Here is a 21,126-nt window from a genome sequence, read left to right as displayed (position 1 = left end):
CCCCCTTTGATCTCTATGTGTGCACGTGCCTGCAGAGGACTAATGAAAACTACCAGAAACAGCTGATCACATGGGGATCCCACACGAGGTTAACGAGGGGGCGTGGTCGAAGGAAGGAGCGGACGATCGGGGCAGGACAGGGGTAATGTTGGGATAAGATCTTTATCGCTTTGGAAGCCATTAAGAAAAAAAATGCTCTTCTTGTTTTATCCTGTTCATTTTGTGTTTAAATGTTAAAAAAAAACATATTTAGATGTAATTTTGGGGGGCCGGGAACCAATTAATTGGTTTTCCATTATTTATTATGGGAAAAATTCGATCAGAACTCAAACTTTTCAGGATTCGATCCGGAGTCCGGAACGGATTAAGTTCGAGAACCGAGGTACCACTGTATTTGGTAATTTGCACAAACAAGAGAATCCTTCGACAAAAAACAAAATGTTACAGTGAAATACAAAATAAGTTTAAAATTTGTACAGAGCAATTAACATTACCTTAATTTATTAGGCATATTCAAATTATGTCATTTTTAGGTTTGATTTAATGATCCCTCAACCATTTTCCCCAAGTATCATACTATGTATGTTTATTAATTCAATCATTTTATATTGTCCGTCATTTTACTTAACTACAACAGAAACAAAATCAGCATTTTAGACAATAATTATGATGAGTCTATTGTCAAACTAATATCAAAACTTTGAAAAAATTGGTACGTTACAGTAATGAGTTTGTAAGGATGACCCATTTGGTCTCCTGATAGGCGGAATGTCCTCCTCTCATTTGTAAATTTCTTATGTTTTTATTTAGAATATGGAATAATCTTCCTGTTAGTGTAGTGCAAGCTAAAACCATGGGTTCCTTTAAATCAGAGCTAGATAAGATTTTAACAACTCTGAGCTATTAGTTGAGTTCTCCCCAGATGAGTTTGATGTGCCGAATGGCCTCCTCTCGTTCGTAAATTTCTTATGTGTTTGAGAACAAACCCATATACACTACCTCTGCTTTTTCTCCCTCTTCATTCAGAACAATTCCGTAAACAAGCAAATATGGCTAATCAATAGACATCATGTAAATGGTACTATTATTAGTAGCATGAACTGAACATTTAGAATGCTTAGCTAATAAAATGACAATGCAATCAACTACATAGTCCAAACAAGTTTATGTACAGCAATGTAAGCTGTGATATGTTATTCTAAACTAATTGCTAGTCACTGCAACTAAAAACCCACACAACTACCCCAAAGTGTAGAATGGTTATAAATTTGGCAAGTGTCCTGTACAGATAGCTCTGCTGGGGACCCCTGACCTAGCTAGTGTATGTATGAAGTATACGTATGTGTACAAAAATATGGGACAAATAGCGTCCTGTATTGGTTCACTGACAGATTCACAATCCACCTGGAAACATGTGGTGCATTCAGTAGAGATGGCAATTTCGGCACACAGGATCCGATCCGTTCCGAACACATCCGAAACTTCTGGTTTCGATTAAGAGTTGACGAAATGTTTCGAAACATCAGTCACGTGACCGTCGTGTCATTGTTCACGGCAAGAGAAAAAAACTATTAATAAAAACCCCGGAAGAAATCGGGGCTTGTTGGTTTGAGCGAGTAGTTTGGCGATCATTATTATTTGAAATCAAATTGTATTAGTGAAACAGGTTAGCAGTTAGTGTGATTTACGCATAAATATAGTGAGGGACATATATATAGTTATAGTAGGAGTAATATCAAGGTTTTGCTTAGATTCAGTTAGAAACATAAATCAAAAAGCTAGAGTACGCATAGACAAATAGATTACATATAAATATATTAACATTGCTAACATAGAGAAAGACTGTTGTCTGAAACTACGTTTTTGCACTGTTCTATTCTATACAAATTAATTAAAACTAAACCATTCCTATAACCTGCTCAACATACACAAACCTAGATAGGATGAGTATTCTAACCTCAGTAGCTAATTAATTACTATGCACACTCAATAGTCGGATGGTATGTAAATACAGAAATTATGCTTTGACAATACACAACCATGGGAACAAATAATCTCTATAAATGATATAAAACCCAATTTAGGTTTTGTTTGACTGCAATAGTAAAACTATGGTTACTGCATAAAAACCATAGGAAACCATAGTAAATTTTCTTAGGGGAAAGGGATGTGCAACAATCGCTTTGAGCCCAAAATGCTAAACCACCATGTCATTACAGCTGAAAGGACCTATTATAGGCTATTAGCTATCAACACGATTTTGCACAAATCACGAAATGGTTTGAAGCGCAAAAAAATCTGTGTGCATATCATTGTCTGTGTACTGGACATTACAATTCTGTCATTACAAACGCCCCACCTTACTTCCCTTAAAAGTTATTAAAGCCAGAAAATTGAATATCGAATATGAGGATGAGTTAACCGCGGTGACGTTTCCTACAGGAAACACAAAAGCGAGCCAGTTGGCTGCAATATTTCCCATAAAACGGAGAAAACATCACGTCTCACGTTTACTTCCTCTGTATCATGGGCGTCGCTAGGCCATTTTTAGGGGGGCTTTAGCCCCCCTAACATTTGTACTCAGCCCCCCTAAAAATTCTCCATAAACTTTACACAAATTGGTGATCGGCCACGTCCGCTTTAAATTTCATATGAAAACGGCGGCAGACTTCGGCTCCGCAACGTCTTTCAGCGCGGTCTTCAACTGAAGCATCACAGACTGCGGCATCACAGAGCGAGGATTAAGCCAAGGTGTGTGTTTTTCGATAAATTGTTATATCTGCATCAGTGCAGTCCTTTTTCATAAATACAGTTTACAAAAAATGTCAATTTTCGCTGTGTTACGTCATCACACCAGCTGTTTCATCTAGCCAAAAGGAAGCCCTTAATACTTACCCTACTAACCTATAGTCTACTTTATAAAACAATGATGCTGTTTTAATTGGAAAGCCTACCTGTCTATATAAAACATTACACAGTGCATGGCATTAACTGCCATAGAGTTATGCACATAAATGATTAAAAACAGTGACAGACAGCATTCAATGCACTCGTTTTAACTGCATAGCAGTGTGATTTACAGAGATATAAAGTAGATAAGAGTAGATATAAAGTTTTAAGGGGTTGAATGTAGAACCTATACTGTCTTATTTATGAGGAATCAGGAAGACTCTTGAGTACTGATTCTGAATAAGCCAAATATGTGTCAAACATCTATGGGGGCTGAGCCCCCCTTAAATGAAAATCCTAGAAACGCCCCTGCTCTGTATCGTACCTACCCTTTCCCTGTGATCCTCCGCTTGTAAATTTTTGTCAGTGATTGGTAAAAATGTTTCGCGTGTTGTAAATTTGTTTTCACTTTTGTAAATTGGTTTTGGGACTGGTAAAAGTGCTTTGCATATTGTAAATTTGTTTTTATTTTTGCAATATTGCGATATGCTGATTTGTTTTATGATATGATCATTTGTTTTATGCAATGTTAATTTGACTTGCCCTATATTCAGTCAATCGTTTTTGCCAGCAGGCTGTGCATAGCTAGTGTTTCGAAACATTGTTTGTCTCGAATGTTTCGAAATTGTTTTGATGATTCGAAATTGCCATCTCTAGCATTCAGTGTTGGTCAGTTGAAGTACATTAAAACAAGGACATCACTGTCTGTCCCACTGTCAAAGGAGCGCAAGTACATGTATTGTGGTTTAGGACTGCGAGGACACACTGCTTCCTTTGCACCTAATTTTACTCATTTTAATTGATTTTTTAAAATCAACCATGATATTTAACGTAATTGATTCACCTACTAGGTGTGTTGACAAAGTAGTCACTTGAATCCTGCCTAATGGTAATATACATTGTACATGCGGATATAACATAAACTGGCTGGATAGAGACAGTAATCAGAAATGAAAAACAATTACATCCAAATACACTTTACAGCAAGTGATGAAAACTCCCACAAGATTAACGCAAAAAAGCAGCACACTTATTGATTTAATCTTTACAAACAAACCTGAGCGTGTGACAACAACCTATAACCTCGTGACTGGACTATCTGACCATAATCTGACCTTAATTACCAGAAAACTGACCAAAAAACGATTACAGAAAATCTTTTAGAGATCAGATATAGACTTTCAGCACACTGGGATTAGAAGAAGCGAGAGGAAGAAATTTGACGATGAAATACAGGATATTGTCACGGCCCGCTCCGTACGATCCCGATGTGTGCCACGCCCCTCTCATTACCTCGTGTGCATCCCCGATGGTGATCACCTGTGTCCTGTTATGTCTGGCTAGTCTTTTGTATTTAGTCCGTGTCTCAGTTAATTTCCCCAGATCCGTCATTGTATTGTTTCGATGTTTGTTCCTGTCAGCCTTCCCGCTCATAATAAACTCCGTTTGTCCGTATTTACGGCTCCGATCGCCTGCTTTCCGGCTCGCCTGAGCCCCATCGTGACAGATATAGACTGGGACTGAATTTTACAAGTACTGTACATGACTCAAACATCTGTTGTAACATTCTTACAGATTCTCTTATAAAGATAATTGAAAAATTTACAAAACCAATTAAAAATAACCATAAAAAGTCCTCACTGCCATGGATCAATAGTGATGAAAGAGAGAGATTTGGCATTTAAAAAATCTGAGTACAAAGTTAAACAGACATTCTCATTTTAAAGGCCTCAGAAATAAAGTGGTCAGTTCATTAAGAAAAGCAAAAGCAACCTACTTTACTGAACTGATTGCCCAATCAGGAGGCAGCAGCTCATCTCTTTGGTTACACTTCAATAAACTTATGAAAAAAGACTCAAGCCAGAATAAAGCACTGACTCAATTGATTATTAATGGACACATTACATCTGACAAAGGCAAATGCTTTCAATGACTACTTTATTAAATCAGTAGAGGAGTTGGCAACTAATTTCAAACCGACAGACCTAGCAGAGATCCCATTTACAGAGACAGCTGATCTTTTTACTCTTAAGATTGACGCATGTAAAACCCAACACATAATTAACCGACTAAAAAATTAAAAAGCTAAAGACATATTTGGAATGGATACAGAACTTATAAAGAAACAAACTGCTCTAGCAAACCCAATAACCCATCTAATAAACTTATCATTTGCAAAAGGGGAATTTCCTGACAACCTCAAAAAAGGACTAATTACTCCAATCCTGAAATCTGGCGACTCTGACCGACTTAGTAACTACAGACCAATCACTATTTTACCGGCCATATCCAAAGTTATTGAAAAATCAGTAGCGGAGCAGCTATTTAGCTTCCAAGATAAAAATCAGCTCCTTTGTCCAGAATAGTTTGGGTTTCGCTCAGGATATTCAACAGAACTGGCTACTGCCTACCTCACCGAAAATATTAAAAGATCTTTAGATGATGGTAATGTAGTTGGAGCAGTTTTTTTAGATCTGAAAAAAGCCTTTGACACAGTGAATCGTGAGATGCTCTTACAAACACTCAAATTAAATTTCTCTCAGACAGCTATTAACTGGATCAGGTCATATCTAAAACGCAGAGAACAGTGCTTCAAAGTTAATGGAACTAATTCAAGCTTTCAAAACTGCACAATGGGAGTTCCACAAGGTTCCATCTTAGGACCATTGCTGTTTTGTTTATACATTAATGACTTACCCAACAGTTGTAAAGGTGTTCAGTGCCAAATGTATCCAGATGATGCCGTCATTTATGTTACTGCAAAGACTCACCAACAGGCTGCAGAGTTACTGAACACAGATGGTGGGAGTGTCTTGGTGGTTTAAGAAATTTTTTTTTGAAAACCACAGCAAAACTGTATCCATGTGTTTTACAATCAGATGTAAAATCTGTAATAATTTCACTGTTATCATTGACCACAGAGAAATTGAAAAAGTGAATGAGTTCAAATACACTCACCTAAAGGATTATTAGGAAAACCATACTAATACGGTGTTTGACCCCCTTTCGCCTTCAGAACTGCCTTAATTCTACGTGGCATTGATTCAACAAGGTGCTGAAAGCATTCTTTAAAAATGTTGGCCCATATTGATAGGATAGCATCTTGCAGTTGATGGAGATTTGTGGGATGCACATCCAGGGCACGAAGCTCCCGTTCCACCACATCCCAAAGATGCCCTATTAGGTTGAGATTTGGTGACTGTGGGGGCCATTTTAGTACAGTGAACTCATTGTCATGTTCAAGAAACCAATTTGAAATGATTCGAGCTTTGTGACATGGTGCATTGTCCTGCTGGAAGTAGCCATCAGAGGATGGGTACATGGTGGTCATAAAGGGATGGACATGGTCAGAAACAATGCTCAGGTAGGCCGTGGCATTTAAACAATGCCCAATTGGCACTAAGGGGCCTAAAGTGTGCCAAGAAAACATCCCCCACACCATTACACCACCACCAGCAGCCTGCACAGTGGTAACAAGGCATGATGGATCCATGTTCTCATTCTGTTTACGCCAAATTCTGACTCTACCATTTGAATGTCTCAACAGAAATCGAGACTCATCAGACCAGGCAACATTTTTCCAGTCTTCAACTGTCCAATTTTGGTGAGCTCGTGCAAATTGTAGCCTCTTTTTCCTATTTGTAGTGGAGATGAGTGGTACCCGGTGGGGTCTTCTGCTGTTGTAGCCCATCCGCCTCAAGGTTGTGCGTGTTGTGGCTTCACAAATGCTTTGCTGCATACCTCGGTTGTAACGAGTGGTAACGAGTGCCACGCTCAAAATTGCTTAAATCACCTTTCTTTCCCATTCTGACATTCAGTTTGGAGTTCAGGAGATTGTCTTGACCAGGACCACACCCCTAAATGCATTGAAGGAACAGCCATGTGATTGGTTGATTAGATAATTGCATTAATGAGAAATTGAACAGGTGTTCCTAATAATCCTTTAGGTGAGTGTATATGGGTGTTGTTTTGGATTCTCATCTTAAATTTGAGTCTCACATCAGGAAAGTGAACCATTAAGACCAACCTCAACTGCTTCCGTCTGATAAGACCATATTCATCTGTAAAGGCTGCCCAGTTGTATCTGCATATTGTGTAATTGTTTGGAGCCAAGCAACTCAATTTACTTTAAAACCTGTGATGTGTCTGTACAAACAAGCCCTAAACGTATTGGACCAAAAACAGATGAAGTGGCACCACTGTAAAATACAAGAGAAGTACAATCTCCTAAGTTTCGACAATTTTATAAACTTTTATAAAACTGACATTTAAATGCCTCAATGGCCTTGTCCCAGAGTTGGTGAGCAGAATGATCATAAAAGCCAGCAGCACAGGAGCCCCAACAAGAGGAGCAGCTAATGGAGACTGTAAACCAGCAAAATAAAAAACATCATTTGGTCAATCCTCGTTCTCATTTAGAGGACCTCAGATTTGGAATAATTTACCATCAGCAATAAAACTGTTAACAAATGTTAGGGCCTTTAACTCCCAGGTGAAAAAATGGCTGAAACAAAAATAAATCTGTGTACACTGATGTATTCTATTAGCTATATTAATTAATTTACATTAATTTCTTGAGTGTGTGTGTGTGCGCGTGTGTGAATCGATAATTGCTGTTACTGTCCATTTCAAAAAGTCCAACCAAGGACTGGGTTTGCAAATTAGCCTCTGGCTAGAAAACCTCTGTACCAAACAACGGTTGCATTTTATATGTAACATTGTCTTTTGTGCTGTCCTTGTTCAATAAATCCAATAAATAAAAATATACAGGGGTTAGACAATTAAACTGAAACCCCTGGTCAATAATGTTTGAGGTTTCATGCCTATATGCATGGCCTGATGGCCGATTTTCACTGATTGCTAATTTAATCTTCACACTCTGCTTGTCCTCAAGGCATGTGCAGAGTAAAAGCACAGCTGTACATAAATATTGCAGTCCACACAATATAAAATAAGGACATATCAGAGTTTGTCTCTACCATACCAAAAGAGGACAAATTGTTGGTGCACATTTCACTGGTGCATCTGTGCAAGTCTTCGTGATGTGTGGAGAACCACATTATCCAGTGTAATGTCAGCATACCACCACGAAGGACAGACCACATCCAACAAGACTAACGGTGAAGCTGTCTAAAAGCGGTCTAAATCTCTGGGTACTAGACTGGATTGTATCCAGAAAACATAAAACCACAGCCGCCCAACTCACTGCAGAATTAAATGCACACCCCAACTCTCCTGTTTCCACTAAAACTGTTTGCTGATACCTCCACAGTGTCAATATTCATAGTCAGGCTGCTATAGCCAAACCTTTGCGCATTTGTGCCAATGCCAAATGTCAGTTTCATTTGTGCCAGCAGCACAAATCTTGGGCTGTGAACAATATGAAACATGTATTTGTCCACCTTCACTGTCTTTCCCACATCTGGCAGATCTGCCTCTGAGCGCCATTCATCCTCTGGAACTGATCCAGAATGTAGCTGCTTAACTCATTATCAACCTTCCCAAGTTCTCCCACAGCACACAATTGCTATGCTCCCTCCACTGGCCTCCTGCAACTGTCTGCATCAGATTCAAAACACTGTTGCTCACCTACAAAGCCAAAAATGGTCTAGCACCTTCCTACCTAAAATACCTTATCACACCTGGCACTGCACCATGCTCTCTCTGATCCTTCAGCACCACTCAACTGGTCCCACCATCTCTCAAGGCGCAAGGAACACATGCATCTATGCTCTTCTCTGTTTTGGCAACTATATGGTGGAATAAACTTCCCCTATATATCCAAACAGCTTAGCTATTGGGTGCCTTTAAACAATGACTAAAGACCTACCTCTCCTGGAGCCGACACCTTATCGTGGTGGAGGGGTTTGTGTGTTCCAATGATCCTAGGAGCGAAGTTGTCCAGGGCTTTATGCCCCTGGTAGGGTCACCCAAGGCAAACAGGTCCTGGGTGAGGAACCAGATGAAGTGCGGCTCACAAGACCCAGGCCTGGGGGTGGGGCTCGATGGCGAGCGCCTGGTGGCCAGGCCTGCACCCATGGGGCCTGGTCGGGCACAGCCCGAACAAGGCACGTGGGTCCCCCCTCCAATGGGCTCACCACCTGTAGGAGGGGCCATAGGGGTCGGGTGCAGTGCGAGTTGGACAGTGGCCGAAGGCGGGGACCTTAGCGATCCGATCCTCGGCTGCAGAAGCTAGCTCTAGGGACATGGAATGTCACCTCTCTGGTGGGGAAGGAGCCTGAGCTGGTGCGCGAGGCAGTGAAGTTCCAACTAGATGTAGTCGGGCTCACCTCGACGCATGGCCTGGGCTCTGGAACCAGTCTCCTCGAAGGGGGTTGAACCCTCTTCCACTGTGGAGTTGCTCAAGAGGAGAGGCGCCGAGCTGGGGTGGTCATACTTATTGCCCCCTGGCTGGGCACCTGTACATTGGGGTTTACCGCGGTGGACGAGAAGGTAGCCTCCCTTCGCCTTCGGGTGGGGGGACGGTTCCTGATTGTTGTTTACGCTTATGCGCCAAACGGAAGTTCAGAATACCCACCCTTTTTGGAGTCCTTGGAAGGGGTGTTGGAGAGCGCTCCTCCCGGGGACTCTCTTGTTCTGCTGGGGGACTTCAATGCTCAGGTGGGCAATGAGACTGAGACCTGGAGGGGCATGATTGGGAGGAACGGCCCCCCCCATTCGGAACCCGAGTGGTGTTTTGTTATTGGATTTCTGTGCTCGTCACGGATTGTCCATAATGAACACCATGTTCAAGCATAAGGGTGTCCATATGTGCACTTGGCACCAGGACACCCTAGGCCGCAGTTCGATGATCGACTTTGTGGTTGTGTCATCGGACTTGCGGCCGCATGTATTGGACACTCGGGTAAGGAGAGGGGCAGAGCTGTCAACCGATCACCACCTGATGGTGGGTTGGCTCCGCTGGTGGGGGAGGAAGCCGGTCAGACCTGGTAGACCCAAGCGTATAGTGCGGGTCTGCTGGGAAAGTCTGGCGGAATCCCCTGTTAGGGGGAGTTTCAACTCCTACCTCCGGCAGAACTTTGCCCATGTCCCGGGGGAGGCGGGGGACATTGAGTCCGAATGGGCCATGTTCCGCGCCTCCATTGTTGAGGCGGCTGACCGGAGCTGTGGCCGTAAGGTGGTCGGTGCTTGTCGCAGCGGCAATCCCCGAACCCGCTGGTGGACACCGGCGGTGAGGGATGCCGTCAAGCTGAAGGAGTCCTATTGGGCCTTTTTAGCCTGTGGGACTCCGGAAGCAGCTGATGAGTACCGGCGGGCCAAGCGGAACGCGGCTTCGGCGGTCGCAGAGGCAAAAACTCAGGTATGGGAGGAGTTTGGCGAGACCATGGAGAACGACTTCCGGACAGCTTCGAGGAGATTCTGGTCCGCCATCCGGCGTCTCAGGGCGAGAAAGCGGTGCAGCATCAACACTGTTTATGGTGGGGATGGTGCGCTGCTGACCTCAGCTCGGGACGTTGTGGATCGGTGGAAGGAATACTTCGAAGACCTCCTCAATCCCACTGACACGCCTTCCAATGAGGAAGCAGAGTCTGGGGACTTGGGGGTGGACTCGCCTATCTCTGGGGCAGAGGTCGCTGAGGTGGTTAAAAAGCTCCTCAGTGGCCGGGCCCCGGGGGTGGATGAGATCCACCCAGAGTTCCTCAAGGCTCTGGATGTTGCGGGGCTGTCTTAGTTGACACGCATCTGCGGCATCGCGTGGACATCGGGGGCGGTGCCTCTGGATTGGCAGACCGGGGTGGTGGTCCCCCTCTTCAAGAAGGGGGACCGGAGGGTGTGTTCCAACTATAGGGGGATCACACTCCTCAGCCTCCCTGGTAAGGTCTATTCGGGGGTGCTGGAGAGGAGGGTCCGTTGGATAGTCAAACCTCGGATTCAGGAGGAGTAGTGTGGTTTTCGCCCTGGCCGTGGAACAGTGAACCAGCTCTATACTCTCGGCAGGGTCCTGGAGGGTGCGTGGGAGTTTGCCCAACCAGTCTACATGTGCTTTGTGGACTTGGAGAAGGCATTCGACCGCGTCCCTCGGGGAGTCCTGTGGGGAGTGCTCCGGGAGTATGGGGTGCCGGGCTACCTTATAAGGGCTGTTCGGTCCCTGTACAACCAGTGTCAGAGCTTGGTCCGCATTGCCAGCAGTAAGTCGGACTCGTTCCCGGTGAGGGTTGGACTCCGCCAGGGCTGCCCTTTATCACCGATTCTGTTCATAACTTTTATGGACAGAATTTCTAGGCACAGCCAGGGCGTTGAGGGTGTCCGGTTTGGTGACCTCAGGATTAGGTCTCTGCTTTTTGCAGATGATGTGGTACTGTGGTAGTGTGAAGCGGCTGGAATGAAAATCAGCACCTCCAAATCCGAGACCATGGTCCTTAGCCGGAAAAGGGTGGAGTGCTCTCTCCGGGTCAGGGAGGAGGTCCTTCCCCAAGTAGAGGAGTTTAAGTATCTTGGGGTCTTGTTCACGAGTGAGGGAAGGATAGAACGGGAGATTGACAGGCGGATCGGGTGAGTAGGTTTAACGAATCTACTTCAGTTCTTTGAGGAAGCTACAAAATTGATCACAAAAAGGCCTACGATGTGATCTACTTAGATTTCCAGAAGGCCTTTGATGTTGTCCCCCACAAATCGCTCTTGGTAAAGCTCAAAGCTGCAGGGATTTTAGGAACTGTGGCAGCTTGGATCGAAAACTGGTTAACTGACAGGAAGCAGCGAGTAGTAATTAGAGGCACAATGTCAAAGTGGGCCTGCGTTCATAGTGGGGTACCGCAGGGTTCAATTTTAGGACCACTATTGTTCCTAATTTACATTAATGATATTGACAGCAATACATACAGTAAACTGGTTAAATTTGCAGACGACACCAAGGTGGGTGGTGCAGCACATACTAATCTAGCAGCAGAGAGGCTACAATGGGATCTGGATTTAATTAGCGACTGGGCTGATACTTGGCAGATGAAATTTAACACAGATAAATGTAAGGTAATCCATGCAGGGAGCAGAAATATAAAGTACAGATATTTTATGGGTTTCACTGAAATAAAGGTAGCTGATTATGAGAAAGATCTCGGTGTGTATGTTGATGCTTCCATGTCCCACTCTCGCCAGTGTGGGGAAGCAATAAAAAAGGCCAATAGAATGTTGGGTTATATCTGTAGGCGTGTGGAGTTTAAGTCAAGGGAGGTGATGTTACACTTATATAATTCCTTGGTAAGACCCCACCTAGAATATTGTGTGCAGGTTTGGTCACCATACCTTAAGAAGGACATTGCTGCCTTAGAAAAGGTGTAACGGAGGGCTACGATTCCTGGTCTTAGAGGAATGTCTTATGAGGAGAGGTTAGCTGAGCTGAATCTGTTTAGCCTTGAGCAAAGGAGACTAAGGGGGGACATGATCCAGGTCTATAAGATTCTAACAGTTCTGGATGCTGTTCAGCCAAATGGCTATTTCAACATTAGTTTAAATACTAGAATTTGTGGCCATAAGTGGAAATTAGCGGGAGAACATTTTAAAACAAATTTGAGGAAGCACTTCTTTACACAGCATGTAGTTAGAGTATGGAATAGTCTTCCTGCTAGTGTAGCAGAAGCTAAAACCTTGGGTTCCTTTAAATCAGAGCTAGATAAGATTTTAACAACTCTGAGCTATTAGTTAAGTTCTCCCCAAACGAGCTTGATGGGCTGAATGGCCTCCACTCATTTGTAAATTTATGTTCTTGTGTTCTTATGTACTCTTATTTTAAAAAAAAAACTGTATTACTTGCAAACAGAGTTTTCAGATGGATGTTATTCTTAACTCGGGTTCTATGAAACTAGTATCAGAATGTATTCACTGATGGAGACTTCAAAGCACTTATTTAAGTTGCTCTGGCTAAGGGCATCTGCCAACTTGCCAAGTGCCATAAATGTAAATGAAAATCTGAGAGAGTTACGGTTTGGAGAAGCCCCAAAGAGGCTTACCATCCGGAGTGTTGTGTCCCCAGAGTGCAAAACGGGGCTGGATCAGTGATGGTGTGGACTGCAATATCATAGCATTTCTTAGGCCCATTACTTGTTCTAGATGGGCACATCCCTGTCAAGGACCACTGAACCATTCAGGAGGACTATGTTCACCCCGTGTTTCAAACAATTCACCCTGAATGTGGTGCTGTGTATAAGAATGATAATGCACCAATACACATAGCAAGACAGAATGGTTTGATGAACATGAAAGTGAAGTTGAACATCTTCCATGGCCTGCGCAGTCACCAGATCTGAATATTACTGAGCCACTTTGGGGTGTTTTGGAGGAGCAAATCAGGAAACGTTTTCCTCCACCAGCATCACGCAGTGACCTGGACACTGTTCTGCAAGAGGAATGGCTCTAAATCCCTCTGTGCAGGACATGTATCTGTCATTCCCAAAATTAATTGATGCTGTATTGGCCGCAGAAGATGGCCCTACACCATACTAATAAATTATTGTAGTCTAAAACCAAATGTTTCCGTTTCATTGTCCAACTGCTTGTATTTATATATGCTATTATATAATTCTTATATAATTATATGAATTACTCATAGGTGTTTTTGATTGTAACATTTGCATCTAAATGTATGATACATGTTAGAAAGTTTTGTTTCATGCTGTGCTTTCTGCAAACCACAATATTGCATTTGACTGTATAGAGGTACATGACTTAATACAGCCCTCCGGAGCACGTAGTGAAAAATGCACTTAAGTGTACTTAAACAGTGGCAGAATGCGTATATGGGTCATTACATGCAACTTGCCCATATTTTGGTGTGTCTCTGCCCAAAGTACATATCTAGCCTAAGCACACTTAATCCCCAGACTTAAGTCGATGGACGAATGTGCTTTAATGAAAAAACCATGCAACTACTTAGTGAGACTGATCCTGTTCACAAGGACAAGCCTTTAATCCTCTCATTCTTCGCTTTGCTGTCACTAAATGCTGTTGCTTCACTTTTGGTGTAATTTGTCTCAGAATTTGAACATGTCCAGATCTTCAACCTTACAATATGCCTGTAAAGGTTGCAAAAGATTTGTCCAACATTTTTTGAGTTTTCCCGCTAACAAGATCAACTGTCTGAAACTATCCATAAAATATTTTTAAAGTTACTGTGTTCACAAGACAAAGTGTCTTCAACAGCTGCCATTTCCTCCTTTTGCTGCCATACAGCACTGTTGCTTCATTTTGTGGGGCAATTTGTCTGAAAATGAAACCAATTGTACATCTTCATCCATATAATATTTTTGTGAAGCGGTAATATGATCCAGCAAATACTCTTTGGCTGATTACATTCACAAGGCCAAATGTCATTTGCTTTCACCCTTCTATTTGCTACCACTAAGCAGCATCATTTCAGTTTTGGAGAGATCTGTCTCAAAATTTAATACCGTTTCAGTTTATCACCCATACAATGCCTATGTGAAGTTTGAAAAAGATCCAGGTTATTGTCTTAACAAGCAACATGTCTGGAGCTCCCAAAACATTTGTACAGCATGGGGAATACAATTACAGGTCACCACATTTTGGGTTAAAGGCATCCTTCATCTTCAGCCAAACATAAACCTGTCTGGATTTAAGAAAAAGGGTTAAAGATGAGTTATCAGACAACATAATTTGTTGGAAATGTTTAAGGATGCTTAAGACAAAAGCTGAAAACAAAATGCTGATGTTAGCAATGTGAGAAGAATAAGGTAAAGGGAGTGTGGCTATCTTACAATTAATGCAAAATGAGACAGGTTCCACAAATACAACACATGCAGGTCCAAACTCCACCTGCTTACCCCTTGATAAAAGGTTTTCTTACACTCAGAAATTGCCCTTAAGAATATAGGACTAGAATCATAATCTGGAACTCACCCTCTAACAGACATTGCCATCCATTGCCATAGAAGCCAGGGTGACAATGACAACAGGAACCGGAGGAGTAATCAGCACAGTAGCCATTTGGGGAACAGGCCTGCTGAAACTGGGCACACATCTTCATGTCGTCAGAATTATGCTGTAATACTGCAAAAGACAGAAGGATTAATGGCAATACAGGAAATTTAAAACTGATCTTTTTTCCTGTTGTGACATGATAGGAGGAAAGGTAAATGCCTGACCATTTTTTAATATTTGTTATATACCTCCATGTATGGAATGCCCTAGCTGGGATGGGAGTCTATCACAGGGCACACAGAGAAACAAAAACACATGCCATGGGCAATCCAAAGATACGGATCTAACCTATTAGATATGTTTGGGCTGTGGTATTTCACAAATCTGTCAAAAATCATTTCACAAATCAGTCAGATCAATCACCATGACAAAACAGATGATTGCCCACTACTTGCAATACCTCTTGGCTACCTTCCACCACCTGACCACTAGTTGTTCACACCACAAAACAAATGAGGAAATGAGCAATACCATGTGAAGCTGTTACATCATTCTCTACCTAAAACTCATTTTCTTGTTTCTGATAAACAGGAAGCAGTCAAAAACATCTCTGTATTCACTACAAAGCTCACTTTAGTTACCAGGCCAAGCACAAGAACATGAAAAAAATGGAAGTTCTGATTTAAGTTATCAGTATTGGGTTCATCCATCCATCCATCCATCCATCACCATCCATCCATTTACTTCCGCTTATCCGAGGTCGGGTCGCGGGGGCAGCAGTCTCAGCAGGGAAACCCAGACTTCCCTCTCCCCGGCCACTTCCTCAAGCTCCTCTGGGGGAATCCTGAGGCGTTCCCAGGCCAGTCGAGAGACATAGTCCCTCCAGCGTGTCCTGGGTCTTCCCCAGGGCCTCCTCCCAGTGGGACATGCCCGGGAAGACCTCACCAGGGAGGCGTCCAGGGGGCATCCTAAGCAGATGCCTGAGCCACCTCATCTGGCTCCTCTCAATGCGGAGGAGCAGCGGCTCTACTCTGAGTCCCTCCCGAATGACCGAGCTCCTCACCCTCTCTCTAAGGGAGAGCCCAGCCACCCTGCGGAGAAAACTCATTTCGGCCACTTGTACTCACGATCTCATTCTTTCGGTCACTACCCACAACTCGTGACCATAGGTGAGGGTAGGAACGTAGGTCTATCAGTAAATCGAGAGCTTTGCCTTTTGGCTCAGCTCCTTCTTCACCACGACAGACCGATGCAGCGCCCACATCACTGCTGACGCCACACCGATCCGCCTGTCAATCTCCCGTTCTATCCCTCCCTCACTCGTGAACAAGACCCCAAGATACTTAAACTCCTCCACTTGGGGAAGGACCTCCTCCCTGACCCGGAGAGAGCACTCCACCCTTTTCCAGCTAAGGACCATGGTCTCGGATTTGGAGGTGCTGATTTTCATTCCAGCCGCTTCACACTCCACACCGTCCAACTCTCACCGGGAATGAGTCCGACTTACTGCCGGCAATGCAGACCAAGCTCTGACACCGGTTGTACAGTGACCGAACATCCCTTATAAGGCAGTCCGGCACCCCATACTCCCGGAGCACTCCCCACAGGACTCCCAGAGGGACGCGGTCGAATGCCTTTTCCAAGTCCACAAAGCACATGTAGACTGGTTGGGCAAACTCCCATGCACCCTCCAGGACCCTGCCTAAAGTATAGAGCTGGTCCACTGTTCCACGGCCAGAGCGAAAACCACACTGCTCCTCCTGAATCCGAGGTTCAACTATCCGAAGGACCCTCCTCTCCAGCACCCCCGAATAGACCTTACCAGGGAGTCTGAGGAGTGTGATCCCCCTATAGTTGGAACACACCCTCCGGTCCCCCTTCTTGAAGAGGGGGACCACCACCCCGGTCTGCCAATCCAGAGGCACCGCCCCCGATGTCCACGCGATGCCGCAGATGCGTGTCAACCAAGACAGCCCTGCAACATCCAGAGCCTTGAGGAACTCCGGGCGGATGTCATCCACCCCCGGGGCCCGGCCACTGAGGAGCTTTTTAACCACCTCAGCGACCTCTGCCCCAGAGATAGGTGAGTCCACCCCCAAGTCCCCAGACTCTGCTTCCTCATTGGAAGGCGTGTCGGTGGGATTGAGGAGGTCTTCGAAGTACTCCTTCCACCGACCCACAACATCCCGAGTTGAGGTCAGCAGTGCACCATCCCCACCATAAACAGTGTTGATGCTGCACCGCTTTCCTGCCCTGAGACGCCGGATGGTGGACCAGAATCTCCTCGAAGCTGTCCGGAAGTCATTCTCCATAGCCTCGCCAAACTCCTCCCATACCCGAGTTTTTGCCTCAGCGACCACCAAAGACGTGTTCCGCTTGGCCCGCCGGTACTCATCAGCTGCTTCCGGAGTCCCACAGGCCAAAAAGGCATGATAGGACTCCTTCTTCAGCTTGACGGCATCCCTCACCGCCGGTGTCCACCAGCGGGTTCGGGGATTGCCGCCGCGACAAGCACCGACCACCTTATGGCCACAGCTCCGGTCAGCCGCCTCCACAGTGGAGGCGCGGAACATGGCCCATTCGGACTCAATGTCCCCTGCCTCCCCTGGGACATGGGCGAAGTTCTGCCGGAGGTAGGAGTTGAAACTCCCTCTGACAGGGGATTCCGCCACACGTTCCCAGCAGACCCGCACTATACGCTTGGGTCTGCCAGGTCTGACCGGCTTCCTCCCCCACCAGCGGAGTGTCCAATACATGCGGCCGCAAGTCCGATGACACAACCACAAAGTCGATCATCGAACTGCGGCCTAGGGTGTCCTGATGCCAAGTGCACATATGGACACCCTTATGTTTGTACATGGTGTTCATTATGGACAATCCGTGACGAGCACAGAAATCCAATAACAAAACACCACTTGGGTTCAGATCGGGGGGGCCGTTCCTCCCAATCACGCCCGTCCAGGTCTCACTGTCATTGCCCACGTAAGCATTGAAGTCTCCCAGCAGAACAAGAGTGTCCCCGGGAGGAGCGCTCTCCAACACCCCTTCCAAGGACTCCAAAAAGGGTGGGTATTCTGAATTGCTATTTGGCGCATAAGCACAAACAACAGTCAAAACCCGTCCCCCCACTCGAAGGCGAAGGGAGGCCACCCTCTCGTCCACCGTGGTAAACCCCAACGCACAGGCACTCAGCCAGGGGGCAATAAGTATGCCCACTCCAGCTCGGCGCCTCTCCCCGTGAGGGTCCAACCCCCTTCGAGGAGACTGGTTCCAGAGCCCAAGCCGTGCGTCGAGGTGAGCCCAAGTACATCTAGTCGGAACGTCACAGCCTCGCGCACCAGCTCAGGCTCCTTCCCCACCAGAGAGGTGACATTCCATGTCCCTAGAGCTAGCTTCTGCAGCCGAGGATCGGACCGCCAAGGTCCCCGCCTTCGGCCACTGTCCAACTCGCACTGCACCCGACCCCTATGGCCCCTCCTACAGGCGGTGAACCCATTGGAGGGGGGACCCACGTGCTTTGTTCGGGCTGTGCCTGACCAGGCCCCATGGGTGTAGGCCTGGCCACCAGGCGCTCGCTATCGAGCCCCACCCCCAGGCCTGGCTCCAGGGGGGGGGCCTCGGTGACCCACGTCCGGGAAAGGGAAATCGTGAATCCGTGTTTGTATTCATCATAAGGGTCTGACGAGCCACACTTTGTTTGGTTCCTCACCCAGGACCTGTATGCCTTGGGTGACCCTACCAGGGGCATAAAGCCCCAGGCAACTTAGCTCCTGGGATCATAGGAACATGCAAACCCCTCCACCACGATAAGGTGTCAGCTCCAGGAGAGGCCATCCATCACCGTAACGGCTTAATCCCAACCGGGGTAACAGGAGCCTATCCTGGGAACAACGGACGCAGGCAGGAAACCAACCCTGGGCAGTCGTCAACACACTGCAGGGCACACACACTCACGGGGCCAACTTAGATTTGCCAACTAACCTACCACGCACACTTTTGGACTGTGGGAGGAAACTGGAGCCCCCAGCGGAAACCCATGCAAACACGCGGAGAGAATGCGAATTCCACACAGAAAGGTCCTACGCCCGACCTGGGGACCGAACCCAGAACCTTCTTGCTGTGAGGCAGCAGCGTCACCGTGCCTCCCTATTGGGTTCATATATTGTTTTATCTTACAAATACAGGATGTTACTCGGGGGAGGGGTAGAGCAGTAGCACAACTAAGAGCATGACAGCTAAAGGGGTAGCATATGAATTATAAACGAGAGGATTTGAAACTGAAGCCTGTAGGACCACTTCTATGAAGGAAACAGGAAAAGATTTGTGTTGTGAGTGAGTGGCCCCACTCTGAGGGTCTAAATACATACAAAGACGGTTTGATATTATGAAGCACATCTAAAGGCAATGTAATCAATGACTGGGGAATCTCCCATTCAGTATTTAAGCTTCCATAAATTGAATTGGTAGTATTAATGCAGCATATTACATGTATATAAACCAGGAAATTACATACTGTTGCATCTAAGTCAAGAGATTACTGCTGAAATGGCACATGCATTCATTGTGCACTGTTCGGTACATTATTTTCACTTAGGGATGCACAGGGTCATAGGATTTTTAAAATACCAAGGTCAAAAGTGTTACCCCATTCTAGGTGTGCCCCATAATGTATCGTGGTCATTGGAGTTGCAGAAAAAAAATACTGAGGACTTGACCTTGGTGTACTCTGTGGTAGGTATGGGCATGGGTACGCAAAATGAAAGAAATTAATATGTTTATTGACATGGACAGAACCTAAATTGACAAGTAGATGTTCAATATGGAAAACATTATGCTAATTGTGGCAGTGAGTTGGTAACAGCTAGTCCTGGAGAGCTCAAAGATCCTTCGACGTCACTTAAGCCCATAGTTTGGGTACATTTCAGTTTCCCAATAAGGTACATTAACACTAAATGATACAACCAAGACTGTCTGTCAGTTCCATTACACCGCACTCAGATATGTTGCTAGAAACATCCAACATGCTAACTAATTTCAGATATCATCTGTGTGTGTGCGTACGACCACAGCAAGGCAAAACTGCCTCTGCAAGTTATTCTCCATGTGACATCTAAGGTGTTTTTACCAGAAAATTCAGACTGGGTAAAAACAATAAATATGGCTATTGGGTGTTTATCACTACATATATGCAGCCATAATCAGTAGTACAGAAGACATTTAGAAATATCTAGATATTTGGAATGGATTTGGTTCATCATGACTGTTATGATGCTATAGTTTTGAAGTTTTTATTTGATATATTTTTCATAATGTGAAAATAACAACCTATGAGGTTTTATTATTCAGACATGTCAACAGACGCATCGCTTTTGGTTTACAACTGTTCATAATTGTGCTTGTATTTGCAGTTTGAATAATTAATTGCAAAACAAACTGTTTTCACTCACCCCTGGTGTCAAAGTCTACATCCTCATCCATTCTCTCTAAGTTAGCAGTGTTTTCCATGCCAGGATCCATGACGTAGGTTTTTGAAATTATGGCCTGACTGTGACCTTTAGACAAGCGCTGCCTGAGTTTTGGAGTGAGGTAGCCCCCAGGACCTGAGGCAAGAGGGGTGGGGGGCAAGGGATCCAAAGGACTGTGCCTGAAGGTCAATGGACTATCCCCATTATAAGTCTGCATGCGTGGTTGACCAGCCAGGAATTCACGATCCTTATTCTTGGTGACCAAAGGATGAGGCAATATGGCAGTGTGATCTGACTCCAAGAGTTCAGACATAGCTAGAGGAAGGAACTCAGAGCCTGACAGGACTTTGGAATTGTATTCACTTGCTTGATCATGAAAGTGATCTATGTATTCGGTGTAGTCGGGGATGGTGGCATCTCGTCTGTTCTGACCCAATGGCATAACTGTAGGAGCCACCTGAGTCACTGTTGCAGGGACCACGTTGTTGAAAGAAAAGTAGTTTCCAACATGGAAGAGCCACACCCCTGGCACTCCAGCATTGCCCGTCCTAGGAAAAGGACAAATTACTAGTTATAGAAGCAAGAGAGACATTCAGTACGCTTTAACATAAAAGTTAGATCATTTCCCATTAAATTCCAAAATGGATACTGTTGACAGTCTCACTCATGCTTTACTCTACAAAGCTACTAGAAGCATTTGAAACTTAATCTGGACATGGTCTAGTGTATGTTACACTTGTTACATACAAGTGTCAACTCATTAATGCAAGACATTAATTCACAACATTCAATAATCAAAGCATATTTACCCAGTATATAA

At 44.9% G+C, this 21,126-nt stretch overlaps 1 protein-coding gene across 6 annotated transcripts in view; it reads right to left on the bottom strand.

Moving 5' to 3' along the window:
* LOC111839133 (nidogen-2-like) overlaps window positions 1-21,126 on the bottom strand; it is a 69,619-nt gene that overhangs the window by 42,169 nt on the left and 6,324 nt on the right. For all 6 annotated transcript variants that reach the window (XM_072698955.1, XM_072698954.1, XM_072698953.1 and 3 more), the window contains exons 4-5: window positions 20,289-20,854; window positions 14,821-14,970 (exon numbers count right to left, since the gene is read on the bottom strand). In XM_072698955.1, the coding sequence (XP_072555056.1) occupies window positions 14,821-14,970; window positions 20,289-20,854 (716 nt within the window). The remainder of the gene's footprint in view (window positions 1-14,820; window positions 14,971-20,288; window positions 20,855-21,126) is intronic.

Source organism: Paramormyrops kingsleyae, chromosome 14 (assembly GCF_048594095.1).
Source record: "Paramormyrops kingsleyae isolate MSU_618 chromosome 14, PKINGS_0.4, whole genome shotgun sequence".
NCBI lineage: Eukaryota > Metazoa > Chordata > Actinopteri > Osteoglossiformes > Mormyridae > Paramormyrops > Paramormyrops kingsleyae.
The sequence above is the reverse complement of the archived record's forward strand: the minus strand, read 5'-3'. Positions and strand labels throughout refer to the sequence as shown.